Source organism: Balaenoptera borealis (genome assembly GCF_965194805.1).
Source record: "Balaenoptera borealis genome assembly, chromosome: 18".
NCBI classification, from domain to species: Eukaryota; Metazoa; Chordata; class Mammalia; order Artiodactyla; family Balaenopteridae; genus Balaenoptera; species Balaenoptera borealis.
The window spans coordinates 67,757,536-67,777,727 of NC_138877.1; the positions used below are offsets into that span (position 1 = coordinate 67,757,536).

At 46.1% G+C, this 20,192-nt stretch overlaps 1 protein-coding gene across 2 annotated transcripts in view; it reads right to left on the reverse strand.

Moving 5' to 3' along the window:
• STK24 (serine/threonine kinase 24) overlaps positions 1-20,192 on the reverse strand; it is a 103,027-nt gene that overhangs the window by 40,334 nt on the left and 42,501 nt on the right. The window contains exons 1-2 of one of the 2 annotated variants that reach the window (XM_082366143.1): positions 18,772-18,908; positions 4,522-4,660 (exon numbers count right to left, since the gene is read on the reverse strand). In XM_082366143.1, coding sequence (XP_082222269.1) covers positions 4,522-4,578 — 57 coding nt within the window. In that variant the 5' untranslated portion in view covers positions 4,579-4,660; positions 18,772-18,908. Of the gene's footprint in view, positions 1-4,521; positions 4,661-18,771; positions 19,003-20,192 lie in introns of those variants that run through there. The other variant, XM_082366142.1, reaches the window with a different exon arrangement.

Here is a 20,192-nt window from a genome sequence, read left to right on the forward strand (position 1 = left end):
CCGTCCCCGGCAGGCGTTTCTCTAAGTGGATCTGAGGCCTAGGGAGAGCCCAGGCAAGGCACTGAGATTTGGAAGCTCGGGCAGTAGTGAAGACCCTGGACTGGATGAGTGCGCAAAAGACTAGATGAGTGTGCAAAAGGACAAGCAGGAAAAGGAAGCCAAGCACGAACAGTAACCAAGAAAAAGAAAGGCGAATGAGACACTAGCAATTCCCGTCAGAGGAAGGCTGTCTCGTTCCCCAGACCTGAGGGCCCATGGCTGCACTCCACCCCAAGCAAAGCGGCTTATTAACCTTCGAGTGTTCGTTAAATGAACAAAAAGTGAACCACACCCCACCTGGGGCAGAGAAAATCTTAGAAACATCTTTAGCAAGCTTTTATGAAAAATCGAGACAAAAAGATTTTAGGGAAATGTGGTATTAATCACCCCACCACCACCAAACCCCCAACAATTTCTGTTAGGATTTTACACCTACCATAGGCTTCAGAGCTTGTGATCTTTGTGTTTCCTATGGAACAAGACATGCACAAATACTTTTACAGCTTATTTTCTCTCAGATCCCACAGTTTCACTCAGAAAACTATCTACTGAAAAATAAAACTGTTTAAAACATTAACATGTTATTTCAGTAATTGCCTTTTGTATCATGCTTCATGGTCCTTTGTCAATTTATCCAGTTTTTAAACCACCAACGTTTAAAGGAATGCTTTTCTAAAGACGGCATACTAGCAGGAGACCCACAGAAAGCTGTTACTTGGTGCTAACTTGGCATCTCCGGACTTATGTTCTTAACCACAGTGGATGCCTTCTAAGGCTCACCTTCCCAAGTGCTGACAAGAGAAGCTACTTCCAGAGGGATCCGTCTGGGGATTTTATAGAATCGAAATTTACCATGAGAGAGAGAGACACAGAGAGAAAGAAGGGTCCCACAAAGAAACAGATTTAGGAAATGCCACACATTAAACTTCCCTTCAAGGCTCAAAAGCTCTGAGAATACTGTAACAGAAACCTACTAGACCCAACGTGTCCAAACATCTTATCAGGTAGCACCTACTAACATCTTCAAGAAGGGGGCTCATCCAGAAACACTCCCTTAGCTCGAACCCACCTTCAGAGCCTTCCAGCAGGTAGAGAGCAGCTCTCCAGTCAGTGTGAGACCCTCCCCCATCCACCCCACCCCCGCCAATCCGCGGAGCCCAATGATGTGCCAATTATGTGATAAAAGTGAGATTCAGCCTACAGACAAAGACTGAATAGGCCCGCATACAGTGTGAAGGTTATTGGTGGCAAATTTCATTATTCAGACTCATGAGATCCATGGGATGCTCACATTCTTTGATGACACGTCTAGACTTTTACAGTCACACACCTCAACGTCCTCTAGTGCCCACACCTTTTCTTACCACACACAATGAGTAAAACACGTATATCCATGTCAGACTAGAAAAGATACTGTCTTTCTAGAAAGAGTCTGGTGACTCAAGTTATTGCTTAAACTTTGAAGTGAGAATACAATGAAAAAAAGAGAGCGAGAAAGGGAAACCACAACAGAGGGCTCCAACAATGCTTATATCACATCATTCACACCTCTTACATGTGGTTTGAAACTCTCGAGTCTCTGATTAACCAAAGTGACAAAACACAGTTCGATTTTCAGGAACCGAAAATTGGGGTTTTCACGTGCACAGCCTCGCAGGAGCCCCCGAGGCGGCCGGCCAGGAGCAGGACCCCAGGGGGAGCTGCACAGAACCTGCACGCGCCCTCCTCCCGCCCCCCGGAGGCCCCTCCTCCTACTCAGCAGCAAGGCGGTGGCGAGGGGGGCACTGGGAACGGCCGAGAGAGGCAGGGAGAGAACTAGGGCAGCAAAGAGGCGAAACCCACCTCCGTCAAACGTTTCCAGTGTAATTTTTCTTTTTTTTTTTTTTTTTTTTTTTTGGAGCGGATAACCACACTACCTTTATAACAAACTAGGAGAACTCAGTGCGTGCATACGATTATCTGCTGTGGTCGAATACAGTTCAAACTAAGTTACCTGACCTTGGACAACACTCCTCTCTGGCCCTGCGGTGAGACCAGCACACCGGAGTCACATGTGCTGGCGCCCACCTTGTGTGGCTTTCCCCTCCCCCTCCTTCAGTCGGGCGTCTTTATTACGACAACGCCCTGCTATCTCCCTCCTCCTGGACTGGGGCCCCGGCCACCGGAGCACTTATTCGGGGTGATAACGTCCTCGTTATGCATCTCCTTCCTTCACCAACCCAAGAAGGTCCAGGTGCAGAGCCCACACCTGCATCCCTGGCCCAAGTGAGGCGGCGCAGCAGGGCTCCGAGTGCCCAGAAGCAGGCAGGCGTGCGACACGGCAGCGGGGGGACAGCTGACGCGAGGGCCCGGGACCCTAGAGCCTGGGCCTTAGCATCAAGGGAGAGGACGACCTTCGGACACAAATGAACAACACAGTCGGAAGGTGCTGCTGCAGGGAGAGACAGCGCTCAGAATCCCCAGGGCTTTCCGCACACACACAGACTCCCACTAGCGGTTTTTAAAAAGCAAACACCTGTGGGCTTGCCTGTGGGGAAAGACACTTCAAATCCCAAGTCATTAAGGGCTCACACACCTCACTGAATACGCTGGAAACACTTGCCGCTCGGTTTCTTTCAGTATGGCACAAGCGAACACTAGTTAAGTGTGCTCTAGGGGGGGGCCAGTCTTAAACCCAACTGCCAAAGATCCCCGTTTACCAAGAGTGCTTTTTAGAAACAAGGCAAAGATGGACACAACCCCGCACACTTGTGGTGCACGCAGGAGGGCCAAGAGACCCAATCATCATTTGCTCAAAGAAGACAGCAGAAAGTCAGGCTAAGAACGTGCCACCCCTGTTGACAGCGACTCCGATGGACCAGTTCTAATTTCCCAAATGGAGGCAGAAACTTGATTAAAACCAGAAAAAGTAATATCAAACTTGGTTCGCTACTAAACCGAGACGCGAAGCTAGAATTAAATTCACTTAATAACCTCGAGTTCATCGCCTCCCCGCTCTCACATGGAAGCTGGCTTGGGACTGGCTCCCTTTCATTAAAGCTGGTGCCGCTTCGGTCAGATAGCCCACGAAGGAAAGAGCACGGGACTGCAGATGGCTTAATGCACCTCTTAGGAAGTAAACACAACATGCGGGGCCCGGAAAGTAAAAGAACATGTAAGAACCAGGAGATAATCTTCCCAATACTCTCCACACTAGCCAGAGCGAGCGCAGCTCCTAAACCTGCCCGGGAGCTTAGCAAGGAGACCCTTACAACACTCGGAAAGAGGGTCTTAATGCGCTGGAATAAGTTACCTGACCCCCCACCCCAAAGTTAACAACGAAGATGTTTCCTTTCTTAAAAACGTGCGCAAGTTGTCATAGAGGAATTGTCGGCAGGGAGGCGCCTCCCTGTTCCTCATGACGTGAGTCACCCCCTGCAGTGACTCCCACTGACCAGAGCTCCCAGCAGCCCCTCCACGCGGCCCCTCGTGCTCGAGAACACAGCCCTGCAAAAACCAGGCCCCCGAGACCTCGCAACCCTGCACAGCCAGCAATCCTGCAACGCCCACTGGCTCACTCTGCCCGTCAGTGCCGGAAAGGGAGCGGTGAGGTCCATTAGCAAAGCCAGAAAGATCACACTCGGGTTAAAACCCATTTCTCTCAGCAGCCATACCTCCCCTTCCAAAGTTTTACATTCAACCAGTATAAGTGAAACTTGACTCCCAGCACCTTTTCCCAGGGAGACAAGTGAAAATTTCTCCTCTTTTCAACCGGAAACCTAAGCTCTTAAAGACAAAAACCGAAACAACAACAAAACTTTGCTAGGAAATACACTAATATTTTCTGCTGCATCTACTCCTTGAAGAGTAAAGCAATACAGCAGGAGGATACAGGCGCTGCCGGCAGCAACCAAGCCGATCCAGGGCTGCGGTCCGTTCCTAGGGAGACGAGGAGTTCTGGTCCGCCGTGCCTTCCCTGGGTCAAGGTCTGGAGCAACACCTTCTAGAATCTGAGAGCTTGGCCTCTAATTTGCACACGCTGGCACCAGACTCAGGCGGGGGACCCACCACAGCAGTTGACAGCAGCCGCGTCAACAGTGTCCCCCCAAATCGGGCAAGAAGGGAAACAGACTCTGTGCAAACTTGTCCCCAAAGCAACGGCGGCTCACAGTGACCAGAGTTAAGCCCGACGTGCGGTGAACTACAGACACAGAACCACAAAGGGCCGACGACCACTTCACGAGTTCACGAGCACCACCTCGTGGGAATCCCTGTCCCCCACCGGAGAGAGCTGCCCACAGCTGCCTTGCACTCCACTCATTCCTAAGCCCCGTGGAAACAGGGTCACTTGTTACCTGATGAGGCAGAACCCTAGCCCTGGCTGGAAACAAGAGAGAAGGCCTCGGGGCCTCTGACACAACGTGCACAAGGTGTGGATGGGGGCAGAGCTCGGGCTGACCAGGAGGGCGCACGTCTGCCTGGGCGGCACCGACAGCAGCTTACCTCCGTGGAAGTCTGTCCATGTTGGGGGCATGTGCCCACTGTCCATCGGGCTGCCATCCCTTTGAGGAGAGGGAGACATGGATGGGAACCAAAGGATCTTCTAAAGGCAAGTTCTTACCGCAAGCTGGCCCAAAGGTCCCTGCAATCAAAGAAATCATTGTGGTTTTGCATTTGGCATATTTATGCCCCTTTTCTTCTAGGGACAAGTCTGTCAGCCTCTGAATGGATCTCCGCTTTCAAAACGCAAAGTGTCCAGAAATACACCTGCACCTAGGTAAGGAATACAGGAGATGGGAGAAGGGCAAGGGGTCTTCAAGGCACACCCTGGTGCAGAAAGCGAGCGTAAGAGCATTTCCTTCTCAAAAAAGAGCCAGAAATCAATTGTTACTTTTAAAGAACCAACGTTTTCTACCAAATATTTCAACACGAGCAAACTCCACCTCTTCATACCCGTTTAAAAAATGTGACCAATAATGACACCAAAATCTACACGGCACTCTACACCAGCCCTAGCTAAAAGCAAGGGAAAAGGCTTCTATATGAACAAAAAAATGTGGGTGATTAGCTTCTATAAGCACTGGTCTACAATCAACCTCGCCATTGGCCTAGCTCCACTGACTACCATTCATAACAACAGAGAAAATTCATTAGATCGAATTGAAGCACGTAATCAGAAAGTCAATCTCATACTAAGTCAACAAAAGATCATCAAAGTCCAGGAAACTAAGTTAAATACCTAATCCAGTGTAACAAATGCTTGGTCTACTTAACAGGTTACATAAATTGTTTTTAGCAATTCAACCTGCAGTAAGCCAACCACGACCCAACGCCAAAACATCAATACTTCCCAACTAACTGCACAGCTAGCAAAGCTGTCTGTATATATTCTATTGCATATAGTATCACAATTTCCTTCTTTTCAAAAAATTCCTCTTTCCTTCAAAGAAATGCCTGAAGATATTTGATACTTGCCACCGCAGTAATGCTAATAACAGAAATCAGAACACTCTGTTTAGTCACCTGTGCATCAAGCGTACAAAGAAAGGAGGCGTTTCACAGGCGACCACAGAACCATCCTCAGCTGAGGGACGAGGCACGCGGCGCCAACAGGACAGCTACGGGACCACAAAACCAAAGGGGGGTTCTTGGCAGAGACTGGGCGCAAGCAGAGGTGTGGGAGGGACGGGGCCGGCCCGCAGGGCTGGTGGAAGAGCAGCTCTGGCCGCTGAGGCAGCTCCAGGGCCGCGAGGGAAGCCAAGCGCCCGGCACCACCGGGGACTCTGCAGCATCGGCTAGGCTTCTGATCTCCGTCAGAGGGGCCACGGCTCCTGGAACAGATGCAAATTCGTGCCTTCGACACACATGAGCTACAGAGGTGAACGTCAGCTCTGCGTTAGAGATCGAATAAAACAATTTCCACGGGCCAAGCAAGAATTTCTCCCGTTGGACTACCTGGGAAATAAGGTGGCAGTAAATCAAAATTCCACAGTGGGACAGTATGGCCCTTTGAAGACGACACCTTCCAGCCTCAGAACCACGGCAAGCGTGACACGGTGACACCGGGCCAGGAGCCCGCAGGTCCCCCACCGGGCTAACCTGCTCACACTTCTGGGTGGGCGCTCCACGGCTGCGTGCGAAGGGAACACGGACGCGTGAGCCGATGCCCGATTCCACAGAACGGTGGTGGCGGACGGTGGACGCTGCAACACCGGACACACCAGCCATCGAGGGCAGGACCCGCGGAAGCCTCCCTGTCAGAGGCGCTGGCGGCTGAGCCGCTCGGCCACCCCTCTCTCTCCCTTCTCTGGCCCCTGGCCCTGTGACTCTGGGAAGCCCGCGCTCCTTCCAGCCCCAGAGGAAACTCCCGCTTGGTGGGAGCCGACGAGGTGGCTTCTCCGTGCCACGGTTTTCTGCTCTAGAGGACAAGAGGTCGGGGCTAGAGGACAAGAGGTGGGGGCCAGGGGCCTCCAACGCCCTTTCCCGCTTTAACAGCCTGGGATTCCAACTTCTCTGTGCACGAGAAGAGTTTCACGAAACGGCAAGCTAAGCTGAATCAAATGGATAAGAACTTAAAAGGTCAAGATGTCCGATCTCTCTCTTTTGTAGGTAAGGACACAGCTCCGAGAGCAGGTGACCAGCCACAGTGCTGGCTTAACTCAGAGTCGAGACCGCATCTTCAGAGGTAGGCAGACCGTCTCCAGATCTCGAACTTGGGGTCAGAATGGCTAGAAAAGTACGGAGAAGCGACGGAAACGGTACAAAGCAAACCACCATCCCCCCCCGCACTGCCCCTTTCTAACTAGGCTTCATCTCCAGCTTGTGTATGATTTTTCCCAAAACCAAATCTGCAGACGTCTCCCCCCAATCCCCAAACTTCTGTTTCCAGTCAAACTGGAGCTACAGTATCCCACCAACCTACCTGGCCCAAAACGCGGAAGGAAGGTACCGAAGTGGAACTTAAAGCCAATATATGAAGAAGATCTAACATTACAGTAAGTTCAGAAACATAAAGAACTGTGTGCTCACGAAGGCTATCCAAGTCACCCAGAGCCCCCCTTCTTCCCACGGCCTCCTGCCACTTATGGTCCTCCTGTTTGTCTCTGACCGACCCCAGCAAAGGCAGAAACAATTCCATGTTGCACACACAGAAACGAGGACCACACAGGGCCTCTCCCAGCTGCCACCTGAGAGACTCTGAGGCATCAACCCACAAGCTGTCCCTTCCTGCCGGTTCCAAAACACAACCATCTCCTCAACTCAACACACAAGCCAGCGCACGGTGTTCTCAGCTGTCACTTTGAGCCGCATTAAGTCCTCCACCCCAGAACCCAGAGAAAGTTTAGGAGCCGAGATGCAGAACTGCCAGCCCAGAAGTGAGTCAATACTCGATGATCAACTGAACAACCAGCTAAAATGCTGTCTCAGCATCCTTCCTAACCCATGACCAGGAAAGAAGTACTGGGGAGGGAATCGGCGATGGGAACTCTGTCCAAGGCCAGGTCAGGTTCTATTTTCCTGTTCTATCTGTGAGCACCATGCAGAACTCAACAGAACAGAACCGACATGTAACGGAAGGGGATTGGATAGCTCTCAGCTAACAAAGCAACTCTCTGAGCCTCTTGGCAACAGCAACTAGAGAAGACTTTCCCTGCTCTATGAAACCAATTTTTTTTCTTAGAAATTAGAAAGGGCACACTTTAGATCTGGCTAATTGCCATCTACTTACATCAAGACTGAAAGAGAAAAATCACATAACTATCTTTAAAATTACAGGAAAATGGGCTTCCCTGGTGGCGCAGTGGTTAAGAATCTGCCTGCCAATGCAGGGGACACGGGTTCGAGCCCTGGTCTGGGAAGATCCCACATGCCGCGGAGCAACTAAGCCCGTGAGCCACAACTACTGAGCCTGCGCGTCTGGAGCCTGTGCTCCACAACGGGAGAGGCCCACGCACCGCGATGAAGAGTGGCCCCCGCCCGCCGCAACTGGAGAAAGCCCTCGCACAGAAACGAAGACCCAACACAGCCACAAATAAATAAATAAATAAAATTAATAAGAGGATTCCCAGCCATTGGTCACTGGGGATGCTTTTAAAAAAAAAAAAAAATTACAGGAAAAAAGTATGTGCTATTGTTTGTTTGTATAAAAACAAGACCAAAAAAGTCTAACCAGGAATAGAAGCAGACTTCCTTAATGGAAAAACAAACAAACAAAAAAGAGGCCACACATCAAAATTCTATAGCAAATACCATACTTATTAAAGGAAAATTTAAGGTGCATTTCTTTAAGGTCAAAAACAAGACAGGTGTATCGCTCCCATCACTGCCAGTCAACAGTCTAGAGGTCACGGCCGAAAACACAGGATGCAAGACGGTGATATGAATAGACAGGAGCACAAGAAACCATCATTGTTTGTAGATGTGAACATATGCATAGAAAACTAATGAGTTCAGCAAGACTGCCAGAAACGATGTGGAAAAAAAAAATCATACTCATTCCCTTAAACTAAGCAATAACCAATCCGAAAATATATCTCTCAAAATAGCAACAAAAACTACGTGCCTAGGAACCAGCAAGATCTTCATTTTTAAACTGTATTAAAGCTCACATAAGACAACCTAACCAGAAAACAGGCATTCATAGTCAAGGATGGAATGACTTAAGAGGTCAATTCTCCTCAAAAATCAATGCTTAGGGACTTCCCTGGTGGTGCAGTGGTTAAGAATCCGCCTGCCAATGCAGGGGACACGGGTTCGATCCCTGGTCCTGGAAGATCCCACGTGCCGTGGAGCAACTAAGCCCACGTGCCACAACTACTGAGCCTGCGCTCCAGAGCCTGCAAGCCACAACTACTGAGGCCAAGTGCCACAACTACTGAAGCCTATGCGCCTAGAGCCCGTGCTCCGCAACAAGAGAAGCCACCGCAATGAGAAGCCCGCGCACCACAACAAGGGGTAGTCCCCGCTCGCCACAACTAGAGAGAGACTGCGCACAGCAACGAAGACCCAACACAGCCAAAAATAAATAAATAAAAAATAAATTTAAAAAAAAAATCTTCCTGGGTTGGGACATACAGTTAAAAAAAAAAAAAAAATCAATGTTTAAACTTCAGTAAGATTTTAAACAGAAAATGTACAAACTCATTCTAAAACATGTGGAAGAACAAAAGTCTTCAAAGACCTCATGTACTTTTTAAAAGCAGCAAAATTTTTTGGATGTATGTGGGCAGAGGTGGAGACGGTTATCACTCCAGATATTACGACTTAAAACAAGGCCAAGGTAATAACAATTCACACACACACAGACCATGAATGATACTGGCCCAGGAAAATAAAACAGAAAATCCAGAAATAGGCCTAGACACATATGAGACTTTGGTATATGATATAACATCATATGCGAGTGGGGAAAATACTACTTTATACAATAGTGTTAGGAAACTTATCCCTACATGGAGAAAAATAAAATCCCTACTTCAAACTGTATACCAGACAGATAAAAGATCTAAATGTAAAAGGCAAAATTATAAAGCCAATAAAAGAAAAAAAATTTAATATATTTTTAACCTTAGGAAACAAGTAGGTTCCTTAAACAGGACCCCAAAAGCAGAAGTCAGAAGGTAAAAATTGATGGATTTAACTACATTAATATTAAGGATTTTTTTCAACGAGACACCTTGAAGTTAAAAGAAGTATAACAGAGAAAATACTTGTGGTATCTAAAACTAATACAGAGTAACTTCAATATACTTATCAAACACTAAAACACAGGAAAGCCAATGGAAAACTAAAAAAAAAGGAACAAAATTCAACAGAGTAAGAAATCCCAAGGGCTAAGAATACATGAATAGACACTCAAACCTACTATTAACAGAAATGCAAATAAGCATAAGAAAATACTATTTTGCACTTATGGGATTGGGAAAAATTAAAAAGTTGTATATCAATGTCGGCAAGGAAGTAGACAATCGAGGCCCAACATCACTAGCCATGAGGGGAATGCAAACCAAAACCACAATGAGATACCACTTCACACCCCCTAGGGTGGCCATAATCAAAAATGCAATGAGGATGTGGAGGAATTAGAACCCTCACTCACTGCCGGTGGGAATGCAAAATGATGCAGGTGCTTTGGAAAACAGCCTGGCAGTTCCTCAAAAGGTTAAACACAGGGTTATCATGTGACCCAACAATTCCACTCCTAGGCATATACCCAAGAGAAATGAAAACATGTCTACACAAGAACTTGTACACTAATGTTCACGGCAACATTATTCATAATAGCCAAAAAGTGGAACAGCCCAAGTGTTCATCAACTGACGAATGGGTAAATAAAATGTAATATATCCATACAATGGAATATTATTCAGCAATAAAAAGGAATGAAGTACAGACACATGCTACAACGTGGATGAACTTTTTGAAAACATCACGCTAAGTGAAAGGGGCCAGTCACAAAGGCCACATATTGTATGATTCTGTTTACATGACATTCCAGAACAGGCAAACCTATACGGTGACAGAAAGCAGATAAGTGTTTGCCTGGGGCTGGGGAAGCTGGGAGGAAATGGGGAGTGACCAGTAACAGGCACGGGGTTTCCACATCAGATGATGAAGACGTTCTAAAGTTCACTACGATGATGGCTACAACTCCAAGAACAGACTAGAAACCACTCAACAGTGCATTTTAAGTGGATGAATTGAACGGCATGTGAATTATATCTCAATAAAGCTTTTCTTTTTTTAAAAAGGGAGAAAGAAGAACCAGCAAAAAACTCCCACTGCTAGTGTGAGTGTAAGCAGGTGAAGCTATCCTGAACAACATGGTAGGGTAGGGGTAGGAACCGGCATATCTGGGGGCGCCTGCCCCAAGCCCCATCAGTTGTATTAATAAGTGTCCTACTCCAGAGTGCTGCACAAGTAAGTCATACGAAAAGATATTCAAAATCCTAAGTCATTACGGAAAATGCAAATTCAAACCCTAATGGGATACCATTACACACCTGCTAAAATGGCTAACCTCGAAAAACTGACAATACCAAGTGTTGACGGGAATGTAAACTGACACAGACACTGGAGAATTAACCAGCAGTCCTGCGTCTAGGTGTTTACCCTGGGGAAATGAAAACTTACGTTCATACAAAAACTGCACATGAGTGTTAATAACAACATTATTCATCACCGCCAAAATACGGAGACAAACCAAGTGCCCTTCAATAGTCAATATAGTATATAATATATAATAGTACTATATATATACACACAATACATATTATATATTGTATATATATACAATAGTATATATAGTAGGTATATATTCCTACAACGATACACCATTTGACAGTAAGAAGGAACAAACATTTGAAACATGCACGGATCCCAAACACGTTATGCTAACTGAAAGAAGCCAGTAACAAAAGGTGTGTGACTCCATTTATATGACATTCTAGAAAAGGTAAAACCACAGGGACAGAAAACAGATCAGTGGTTGCCAGGGATTGACGCTGTGTGGGGAGAGATGGTCAGGAGTTCTTTGAGATGTTGGGATTGTTCTGTATCCTGCGTGTGCTGGTGGTTTTAAGAATCTACATATGCGTTAAAGTGTGTAGAACTGTAAGAATTATACACCCCAGAAAGTTAATTTTACTGTGTGCAAATTTTAAATAATTATGTGGTAGGAAAAAATAAACTCATACATTGTACATAAACAACGTTTTATCTACTCAAGACATACATATTCGAAGACATATCAAAACGTGTCCTACAAAAGAGAAGGGTGGTAGGGATGAAGGATGAAATAATAAAAAAATAATAAAACTGACCAAAACAGAAGAACCTTACATAGATCGATGATGATGGTGCCACAAACTGAAAAATATGAAAAGACAGCTCAACTCTCCCCTATCTGATGTCCATAAATGGCAAAGGGGAAAAGAAATACAATAAGAAAATGACACTTGACTTAACGGAACAGGCCACTTTATTGGCTGTGCAGGTTCAAAGCCCAGAGGGGCTGTAGGAAGCAGAGCTCTGCTTTAGCACCAAGAATAACACACCAGGCCTAAAACAACAAAAAACTGAAGACACGCACAGGGTAAAAAAAAAAAAAAAGCCAGGTATCAACATCTCGCTTGCTTTTTTTTTTTTTTTTTTTTTCCCATTAATGCTACTCTAAAGACCAAGGCCAAAAATGAAAAACACATTGTTACTTCTGACCTTGGTCATCTATCAGTTTTCAAGAAAACAATGCCAACTGCTAGCCATAAGGGCCTCCAGGTATACAGCTCCACTCGCAATGTCAAGTAACGTCCTGGGGAATATTAACTCTGTAGTAAGTGCAGTGTTCAGGGAGAATCACACTTCCCGTCAAGACACCCTGCCGTGAGGGAATGTTCCCTCTCACTGCGCTGAACTGCATCCCTAGGAAAGCAGACCGGTGTTGCTTTCTACTGCTTAACTCAAGGGAGCCGAGTTTAGGATGAGCACTAGACAGAAAGCGTCATGGTCAGTATCTAGGTGAACAATCCTCACTGGTATGTTCGGAGGACTCCTCACAGCCTTTGTTCTATCTTACAACCGAACAAAGGTACCCCGGAGAAGCACCTTTTGGATCCACTATCCCCAGAATGCTGCCTGGGGTTTCCTGTGAGCCTGGCACACAAGGCTGCAGAGCTCTGAGCAAAACAAGATCACTGACCAAGTCTGGACACATGCTACTCACAGTGTTCACAAAGCTCACACTTGCTCTGGCCACAAAAATTGCCTGGGCGTAACCAAGGTCTCTGAGACTGTTGTCTTAAATACTCTTTGGGCTATTCCAAGAACCCCCAAGGCCAGCCCTGGGAACGTCGTTCCTTCCATATTCTGGGACCAAAGACCACCATCCGTTCCACAGGGCAGCGCTTTCTCAAGCAGCACCGTGAGCGTCTGGGCTGGTGACTCTTTGTCGCAGGGCTGTCCCGTGCACCGCAGGACGTGTAGTAGCATCCCTGGTCCCCACCTACTGGGTGCCAGCAGCACCCCAGCCCTGTCCCATAGTGACAACTGAAAATGTCTCCAGACACGGCCACCTGTACCTTCAGTGCAGGAGGGTACACGTGGGGCCGTCAGCAAGAGGCACAGAGAGGTACCGGTACTACGTTTATGTGGCTTGGCCTCAAAGTCACGTGCTCCTGTCACAACCCCAGATCTGCCTTCTCCGTATGGCACAGCCCGGCTTTCTCCTCTGCCCTCTACACTGGGCGTCTTGACCCCGGTTCAGTTAAGCTGCAATCACCGTTCCACATGCACGACACCATTAGTACCTGATTGTCTTCATCTCAAGGAGAATGTGCCAGGCTCTATCTTTGGGAATAGGGAAGAAGTGAATGAGACAGGACCTGTGTGCTTTTGGAAGAAGCCCTGAGGCAAAGGAGAGTCCACACACACCAGGCACATATCTCAACTCAACTGCTTCCCAAGACCAAATAACCCATCTATATTCCTCACCGTGTCTAAAACCAGAGGTCAATACAAGAGCAGGATTTGCCATGGGGCGGTCAGGAGGGAGGTGAGTGAAGATAAATTCAGACAATGTGCCCTAACAGATATGTTCATTATCATGTGGCTACACTAGTACTTCTTCTCTGAGCGATAACGAGATCATGAAATTATAATACAATATGGGCAAGGGAAAGAGTACAGTTTTGTCTGGTTTTTTTGGGATATAAAGCATAAGAGGCTGATTATATTCTATTGCCCAAGCTAGGATGCTTCTGAAAGTAAAGAGTCAGCTATTAATAGTCATGCTGGGGCAAGAAGTGAACACAGGCGGTGGATGGTAACCTCCTGAGGAGCCTCATTCACAAAGACACCAGCCATTTATATAAATATTTTTTCACTTCTTTCCCTAAGCATAAAATGGTTGGGATTTCTGTTTCGTCAGGAACTACTACTTTCCCTTTGGGGAAGGAAGGAAAAGGGGAAAAAAAGCAAATCAGAAGTCCAAAGAACATAACTTTAAAAAATTACCCCAAAGTGTGTCTAATGTATACAGCACACACCGTAGCAGAATCATCTGTGCTTACATACAACACTAAAACACATAAAGGGGGCTTCCCTGGTGGCGCAGTGGTTGAGAATCTGCCTGCCAATTCAGGGGACACGGGTTCGAGCCCTGGTCTGGGAAGATCCCACATGCCGCGGAGAAACTGGGCCCGGGAGCCGCAACTACTGAGCCTGCGCGTCTGGAGCCTGTGCTCCGCAACAAGAGAGGCCGCGATAGTGAGAGGCCCGTACACCGCGATGAAGACTGGCCCCCGCTTGCCACAACTAGAGAAAGCCCTCGCACAGAAACGAAGACCCAACACAGCCATAAATAAAAATAAAAAATAAAAAATAAAAAAATAAAACACATAAAGGGACTTTCCTGTATTCGTTTTCTGGTGAATCCAATTGGTAAAACTACCCTAAAAGTTTTTAGGAACTGAAGAAAAACTTACTCTTAAGTCAAGGATCTGAACCCACCATTAGACAACTACTCACTCAATGGACATGTTTCCTTAATAGCGAAACTACAATAAAAATGACTAGGACAAGTAAAGGTTTGATAAACACAGTTTTGTTCTGTTTTGTTTTTTTGCCTTGTACCTGATTTGCTTTGGTGAAACTGGCCTGATGTTTGAGAGTATTAAATAATTTATTATAAAAGAAAATGATAACTCTAACTTTTAGTATGCTAATAATGTTCTTACAACTCATAAATTTTGAGTTATTTGGCAAAATAACTTTTCCCTTAATTTAAAAAAAAAATTATTAAATTAGCACTTACTAAAAATCCCCTAACATGCCAGGCACTTTACCTATCTGATCTCAATCTTTATAGTAATCCTGTAAGATAAGTACATTTATCTGCATTTCTTCCTTGAGGAAGTCAGCAGCTTGAGAAACATCCAGACAGTTAAGCAACTGTACTAGGATCCAAAACTAAAATCCTGGCTTATAACTCTAAGTGAATCTCAAAGTAGAGATTCTAAAAGGCAGGCAGTCTCCCCAAGACAAAAAAAAACTTAAGAGCTGTGCTGCTGAATGGACTGGGTAGCTCTTGTGAGTGATGCTTAAGAAGAAATCAGGCTCAGACGCCTCTACGGCACCTCACTGCCCACTGTCACAATCTTATCATGTCTTCACTGCCTAACTGAAAACCAAAAGAGTCTCTCTCTCGCCTGCACACCACCCCACCCTCTACGGTTTCATTGTGACCTTGTAGATGGTATTTTTGCGGTAAAAAGCTCCAGTGGTATAATGGTTGGGATACGAAGGCTTCTGGTTAACATTCTAGCTGGTTTAATTTCCCCAAAATTAAACAAACGACAGCAAATGAAGTTCTTCTATGGCATGTGATAATCTTCAAGACCTTTCCGGCCCTCAGATTCATCAATACAAGCGTAAGTTTTCACTGTGGCACTATTCCCCCCTCCTCCCTAAATTGTCGGTGTTGTTTTTGTTTTTACTATTTCGGGAAGAAACATGCTACACAGCAACTCTGTAATTCGATTATAGCTACACAGTCAAAACTCACTCCACTCTCCTGATCTTCAGCAACATTCAGTATATTTAGACCACTTGGCTATTGTTCTCAATTTCTCCTTCTGGAGTACAGGATTGAAGCGAAAACGTAATTATGAGACCTTCTAATGCAAATCCAGTAAAGGAGAAACCAGTTTCTGCTCATTTCCTCTTTACCCAGTCTTGTTGGGTAAAAGTCCCTTAACACAAGGTGAAATCCTGAGGCCCTCTCCCCCATCACCACTTCAAGAACTAAAACGACCAGCTCTGAAAGCTATGGGGAGTTTTAGAAGGGCAGTAAAAACCACACAAAGCACAGTAATTTTCAACTTTGTATCAAAGACCCATTCATCTTACGCGTCAATTTAATTTGTATCTTACTCGACAGTTTGGACCATACTGATTAAACTTCATAACGCTACCAAGATGATGGGAAAACAGCCTCTGGCTCATGACTGAGGGTCTTCCTCTGGGCCAAGGCATCTCATGCAACTCTCTCACACCAAGAACGGGCGGAACTACCGGTCTGGATTCTTGTCCTGCTCAACTTACGGTAGTTACTAGTACTGTTTAACAAGAGCAGCCCATATGTTTTCATCAAATTTGACAGAAAGGCTTAAGAAATTAAGGGCAGCTTTTCATGATGGTGATATTATTCCTGGCATTCCTGAGGCCGTTACATTTTCTGAAGGACAATCTGCCTCGTAAAATACATGAAGCACTATAGACAAAATTATCACAGCTCCTCATCCCACCTGAGGACAGTCAGTGGAGAAAGTCGCCCCAGCGGTCACTCCAACTCCCTCGCGCAGAGAAAGTGGCCTTGGGAAGGACCGTCTAGCTCAGCACCAAGCCCATCTGCTCTGCTGTGCGGCGCACAATTAGACGGCAGTTCCCAGCCCCTCCTGGTTAGGTGCGGCCGCGTGGCCGAGCCTGGCCGGGGGTTGTGAGCAGAAACAAGGGGCCCCGTGTCCTGGCCTGGGTATATGAGGACGCCCCTCAGGGGCCTCCGTTTTCGCCCCCATGCTGACTGAAGGCAGCCGAGCACACCCACGTGTGGAGGAAGGAAGGAAGAGCCGCAAGACAGAAGGAACCTAGGTTCCTGAGTAACTGCTTGGAGGAAAACCACCCATGGATCAGGGCTATGAGTGAACAAGAAATAAACTTCTATCATATTGAGCCATTAAAAACCTAGGGTGTTTATTCCAGCAACTGACATTAGGTTAGCTAAGTAAATTCACTGGCCAACTACAGAACAAGGTTAGACTGACTTGGAGTTAGCAACTCAGGGAAGACGGGACATACCAGATGGAATCTCTAGATACGTACACTCAAGGTGACATCACGTTTGGCCACAATAAAGCAATCACCTCGCCATGCAGTAAAAAATTCTGCTGAGGAGCCCAGGCTGAAAAAGGCACCTGCGAACCACTGATCCTTAACTTCCCCAGTAGTCAGATATTAGCCGGTATACGTCAGCAAGAATTTGTGAGGACCTTCCACGCTTCCTTTGTCGAAACTACCATAATTCATATTAAAATCCAACGTACCACGTGAAACCTAACTCTGAATTTACTATGCAACTATTCTGACGTCATTTCACAAAGGATAACTGATACAGTAGACAGAGTTCAAGTTGAGTCTCTTCAGCTGTTGAGTTTTTCCTCAACAGAAGTTTAACATAAAGAAGACCTCTGCTTTCCCGTATGGAAGTCACAGGTGTTCTCCTCTTGGATCATGAGTATGACAAAGCTTACCGTGCTCCCCTTTCTGCCTGGTCAAGAGCCAAGCCGGATGCTCCCCACCACAGTAACACTCATGGCTACCGTGGGCTACCCTCCCTCCTCCCTGCTTCCACCTCAGGGGGCACGTCCTCCACTGCAAGGTAATGTCAGAGACAAATGTGAATAAACCCAATCGATTAAGGAAGGAAATTAACACTCCCTAAGTACCCACTACATGCCAGGTACTTTCACATACTCAATTCCATTTAACCTTTGCAACAACGAGGTGTATACCATAATTTTCCATTTTACAAATGAGGAAGTAAAGAAGTTTAAAAAAACTCAAAGTCCACGACAACTGACTCCGAAACTTATTCTTCCCCTTTCAAAGTGCTGCATTTGACCTCTGACATACTGCCATTCTTTAGGCAATGAAAACAACATAGAATTACCACCCAATTTTTATTTCCTTTAAATATTCATTTTAGTGAAATCAACAGTTCTCAAATGTTCCATCCTCCCACTTACACCTTATTATTACATTTCCACAAAATCAAAGCCTGCACCAGCCCTCTGACACCAGAACACGTGGAGGGCTACGACATGGAGAACTGAGAGGATGGACCCAGGGCAGGAGGAGGCCTAGTCTTACATTATCCAGGCGTATTGCTGCCTCCCTTAGGAAAAAGTTCTACCTGTGAAGCTTTTGTTTCCACAAAGAATTGTTTCAGAAATTTTTTCACCAATTCTTAAGATTTCCAAAACCCCATTTGAAAGATACGACATTTCTAAGTGCAGTAAAACAGGCGTATGTCAAGGAACTTGAAACACAAGGGACAATCTTAAACTTTTCTAGCGGTGGAGCACGATGACTGCAGGACTGGGAAACCGTCTTTAATACAATTCTTTCCCACTTGAACAAGTGCGTGAAGGTCGAGGACAATCTGTGGTGTTGTACTATAACTACTACTCTATTTAAGTAATTATTTACTAACCGAGAATTCTCCAAAGTCAAATGTAGATAAACCAGCTCACTAATCAACATTCTCAATTCTCAGCAGTTTAAAAAAAAAACAAAACAGCACTAAATTAAAACACATTTGATAACTGAAAATATCAAAAGACTAATATTCTTAGGTTGGCCCGAGTTTTTATCACAAACCATGCTAAAATTAGTTGACGAGTAGTTGTCGTTATAATAGCTTAAGAAACGCACTTCTGATGACAAAGTCTCACTCAGAAATACTTCCTTGTTTGAAAGGGATTTTCAACACCAAACCCTTTTTACCAAAAATACATTCTGTCGGTGACATTTAAGATGATAGAACCATCAGAGACAGGTTCTTTTGACTGCAAAGGTCGGAACACTTCTCCTTCCTCTGAAAACCTGCTGTGCTATTTATCGAAGTCCTTCCCGTCCGAGGCTCGAGTCTCAGTCAGGTGCTGCATGAGGGAAAATCGCGTCTGCATCTTTAAGCCTTACCTTCAGATAGGATCCATAATATTTGGTTACGTAGGGACTGTCACACTGACTCAGCACTGTGATCTCCTGCTGAATGTCCTCTATCTCATCTTCAGCCTCTTCCAGATCAATGATTTTTATGGCGACCACTTTCTGAGTCCGATTGTCAATGCCCTTGAACACCTCGCCAAAAGAGCCCTTCCCGATTTTCTCCAGTTTGGTAAAAAGCTCTTCTGGATCTGCTTTCAGGTTCTGTAGGAGAGAAGGAAAAGAAGGGAAACTTCAATAACTCACAGGGCTATGACTGCTTCGTCCTTGTACTGATAACATACATACCATGGTCTTTCAAGGACCGATACGTTTTCCTCACTTAAGGATCAGGCTGTGGTGACCACAGGCCTTCACATTCAGGACACAAAGATTTCTAAATGTCACCTGCGTGTGCACGTTAGACTATGAAACACGGCAAGTGTGCAAACAAAAACAATGACCCAGCTAGATTATAAAAACTGGGGAAGGCTCCAGCTTTTGTATAATTAAAGTAAATAAATACCAGAACACTTAGACATGCGGACTTATTGAAAAAAATCACTCTTGTCTAAGCAAAAATTCTACTTTTCTCCCCATGCTCCCCCCTCAATTCTCTTAATTTAGGTAGGTATATACTAAAACATAGGTTAACTAGCATCCTCATATAACAGGGGGGAAAAAAATGTATGCCCTCACTTAATTGTTTCAGAAGAGGCCGTGTCCAACAAATACAGTCTCACGCATCTTCGCTTACAGCTACTGCCTTGGCCTAAGGATTTTAACCAGACCCAGGAAACAATAAGGAACCTGTTTTCTTTTGTCAGGTGAACATCATACCCTTGAAAATGGCTTCTAAAAGCTCTTAACCACCAACGTGATTAGCTGAAAAACACACACAGCCTACACTTCCTAGGCTTTAGCTGTAAGGACTCCAACAGCTCCCTGACCAGAGAGAAGTGTGAGCAGCTGAGCTCTCGATGGGCAGCACCTGTCGGCCCCAGGCGGGCGTGAGGGGTGACGCTGACATTTAGCGAGGAGAGATAGGCACGCTGCACATCTCACTACGCGGAGCGGCTCAGCCTGCAGCCCCACGGGGCAACAGAAGGCCCGGGAGCCACCCACCCTACAGACACACCTTCCCTGTGAAATAGCGGGAAGGAGGAGGAGGAGGGTTGAAGGAGGAAGGACACCAGACACAGAAGAGGGACCCACAGAACGTAAGGGGTCACAGACACAGAACTACGGCAATCTGGGCGGCACTGGGTTAACCGAGCCTTGAGGGCGAACCGGGCGCCCCACTAACCTGCCGTCCCAGGTGAACCCGCAGAGCGGCCAGCGGTGCTTCCGGGGAGAACTGACACCCACCAGCCCCCTTCCCACGTGAACAACGGACTCCAGTGACACAGGCGCGA